This window comes from Rhopalosiphum maidis, chromosome 3 (genome assembly GCF_003676215.2).
Source record: "Rhopalosiphum maidis isolate BTI-1 chromosome 3, ASM367621v3, whole genome shotgun sequence".
NCBI classification, from domain to species: domain Eukaryota; kingdom Metazoa; phylum Arthropoda; class Insecta; order Hemiptera; family Aphididae; genus Rhopalosiphum; species Rhopalosiphum maidis.
In genome coordinates, this window is record NC_040879.1 from 61,744,805 (window position 1) to 61,748,050 (window position 3,246).

At 41.7% G+C, this 3,246-nt stretch overlaps 1 protein-coding gene across 1 annotated transcript; it reads left to right on the top strand.

The window, feature by feature from the left end:
• The first annotated feature begins 410 nt into the window (after positions 1–410).
• On the top strand, positions 411–2,042 carry LOC113558052. Its single transcript, XM_026963574.1, has 3 exons — positions 411–523; positions 856–1,111; positions 1,617–2,042. Exons 1-3 carry the CDS (start codon positions 411–413, stop codon positions 2,040–2,042), a joined length of 795 nt encoding a protein of 264 aa, XP_026819375.1.
• The last annotated feature ends 1,204 nt before the right edge of the window (positions 2,043–3,246 follow it).

The window sequence follows — 3,246 nt, forward strand, 5'->3', positions numbered from 1 at the left end:
GGTGCTCACGCATTTATAAGCGGCTTACCCGAATCTTATCGGATATTATTAAAAGCGCGAGGCCCTAAGAGCTGAGCGATGCGTTAGTATTCGCTTTAGAAGAGGAAACAGAGGGAAACCTGGCGAAGGAAACTCAATTGTTCAATATACAAACTAACACCAAGAATCAACAGCCATCAAAATCTTATTCCGGAGTGTCAAGAAATGGAAACAATGGTAAAACACAACAACCAATAAGGGCTGTTTCAAGTGTGGCAGAACAAATCATTTTGCCAGAGACTGCAGAGCATCACAATGGGATCAAGAAAAGTTTAGAGCCAATCAACAAAGTGGACAACAAATTCCAAAAACTCCGTTAGAAATGTATTGATATGTAGATATTGCAAGAAAGAAGGGCACGAGCTAGAAGAATGCCGCAAAAGGAGATACGTAAACAGCAAAAGGAACAGGACCCAAAAGAAGTCACCACAGAGCATCAGAATGCGGAAATGGGGCAGAGCCGAGCACAACCAGCGCACGTTCGGTTCAGCAGATTCAGAGCGCTGTTTTAAGTCTGCAACGGCCCTCCACTTCTCAGGCAGCATTGATAGACATACGACCTCGCTCAAGATTGAACAGTGTGTAAAGGAAAAAGTAATATTGTTGGTGGATACTGGTAGTGACGTAAATATGATAAAACTTTCAGAGCTGAAGAAAAATATACGTGGGACGAAACCACTATTTACAAACTAACAGGTATAAATTCACAGCCAGTGTTCACCATAGGATCAGTCACTTTAAAAATCCAACTTGGAACAGAAGATACAATTGCCGTGTTCCAGGTAACGCATTACAACTTTCCTATATCAGAAGCAGGGATTTGGGCGCTCCATTTCTTCGAGACAATGGAATAAATATTAACTTCAGAACCTCTACATTGTCGACAGAATCTCCAAATCCAGAACCTCCAGAACCTCAGATTATCCAACCACGTTCGGAAACACTCATACCCGTCTTGACAGACAAGGAAGATGGAACAACCTTAATAATCCATGCGCAGAACATCGGAGAAAAAGGGATTGTATCGGGAAATATTGTCAATCATGTAAAGGATGGACAAATATTGGTCTCGGTAATAAACACGTCAGAGGATCCCATCGATTGTTTCCCACCCCGACTGGGGGGTGTGCAACACGAAATCTTCAGAGAATCAGGTGCCTACGTCTGTCATCAAATAGAAGAACAGAAAGTTAAAGAGAGCCGAAAAAAAAGGTTAACAGAAACAATTCGAATGGACCACCTAAATCACGAGGAGCGAGCCAGCCTCCTACGAAATATGTAAAAAATATCAGGATTTATTCCATTTTGAGGGAGAACCTCTATCGTTCACCACAGCGATCCAGCATGAAATCAAAATTCCGGAAGGAACGGCTCCAGTAAACATCAGGCCATATAGGCTTCCCTACGCTCATAGACAGGTGATTGTCGAGCAAATGGAAAAATTAGAAGAGGATAATATTATTCAACCGTCAGAATCGCCATGGAAACGCACCTCTAGTAGTGGTACCTAAGAAACCTGACGCGAACGGGAAAACCACAATTCAGGGTCTGTGTGGATTTTCGGCCGTCTCAACCAGCTTATCATCGGGGATGCTTTTCCAATTCCAAGGATCGATGAAATTCTGGACCAACTAGGACGCTCCAGATATTACACTACGCTAGACCTCGCCAGTGGTTACCATCAAGTACCAATTCGACCACAAGACTGTGAGAGATACGGGATTTCAACAGACAAAGGTTCACTTCGAGTTTGTCCGAATGCCCTTCGGACTATGTGGTGCCCAGCACGTTTCCAGCGTTTGATGAACAACGTGTTGACAGGACTGAATGGTATGAAGGCGTTTGTATATCTAGATGATATTATTATACACGCAGTCGATCTAATGGAACACGAGACTAGGCTGGAAGAAGTATTCCAACGATTTGCGGAAATTCAACCTACAGCTTCAACCGAACAAATGTCAATGTCCTTAGACGCGAAGTCATCTACCTCGGACATTTAATAACGGATGCGGGTGTGAGACCCGATCCGACAAAAATCAGCTGCGTACGAGATCACCCGTACCCAGAAATCCAACCGAAATTAAGCAATTCCTCGGACTCTCGGGTTATAAATACCAGGATATAATGTCGCTGTATGAAGCTTCACCGCAAAAATTGCGGACAAATGACAGAGCGGTTCGGAAGTAACGGGAATATCAAATGCATGCGAACAATTCGTACAGGTATTTTCAAGAGCAACATTGCCCTACCTGTATGAATCGAAACCAGTCATCGTAATATGCTGCTTCCATTGGAGATAAATACACGGGGGAAGCTAGGATACGACGAGGATTGGTCCACACAGTACAAACGGATGGTGAAAGTCTTGTATGGCATGTATTCAAATATTGACACCGATTTCATATTCAAACAATAAATAGCTCTCAGTCTAAGCAGAAATCAGAACTATCACCTTAAGCTCGGAGAGGATAAGAATCATGCAGGTGGATACAGACAACAGATAAAGAAGATCACAGAGCATCAGAAAAACTGAGGAAAATCTCCAGTATTTAAAGAGCAAACTAGAGTAGTCATACAAAAGCTTGACAAATAGAATTTAAAACAAGGCTACTGGAACAGGCGTTTCTTTTCGAAATTTTACTTAATCAGTATTCATACGAAACCAAAATTTAATGGCCGTAATTAACTCAGCAATGAATGGCGAAATACATACAAGCGTGTTTTCATCGGAGAATTTTCTCATGGAATTGAGGGAAATTAAGATGAACTTACCGGTAGGAACAGCATTGCCACTAGAACTTAAAGCAGAATCTCTAACAGAATTTCTACAAATCTCTGATCTAACAATCCTGCATAGAGAACACTACTTGGTCTTTCTTTTATAGGAATACCTTTAACGTCTGTTGAGGAATATACCATGTATCACCCTATTTCACTACCCATCCAATATGGCGAAAATACCATAGCCCTAATTCCCCCTGAAATCGACTACCTAGCATTAAGTAACGATAACGAAAATTTTATCTCATTAGGGTAAGTCAATGGGAATCATGTAGTAAGTTAGAGTCATATACACTTTGTAAGGGGTGAGCAACCGATCCATTACCGAACGGGATCCAACTTATGCGAGTTATCTCAATTAACTAATTTAACACCCATTCAAAAGACTGTAGAGTCAACTAGTCCACATTAGAGACACCCATT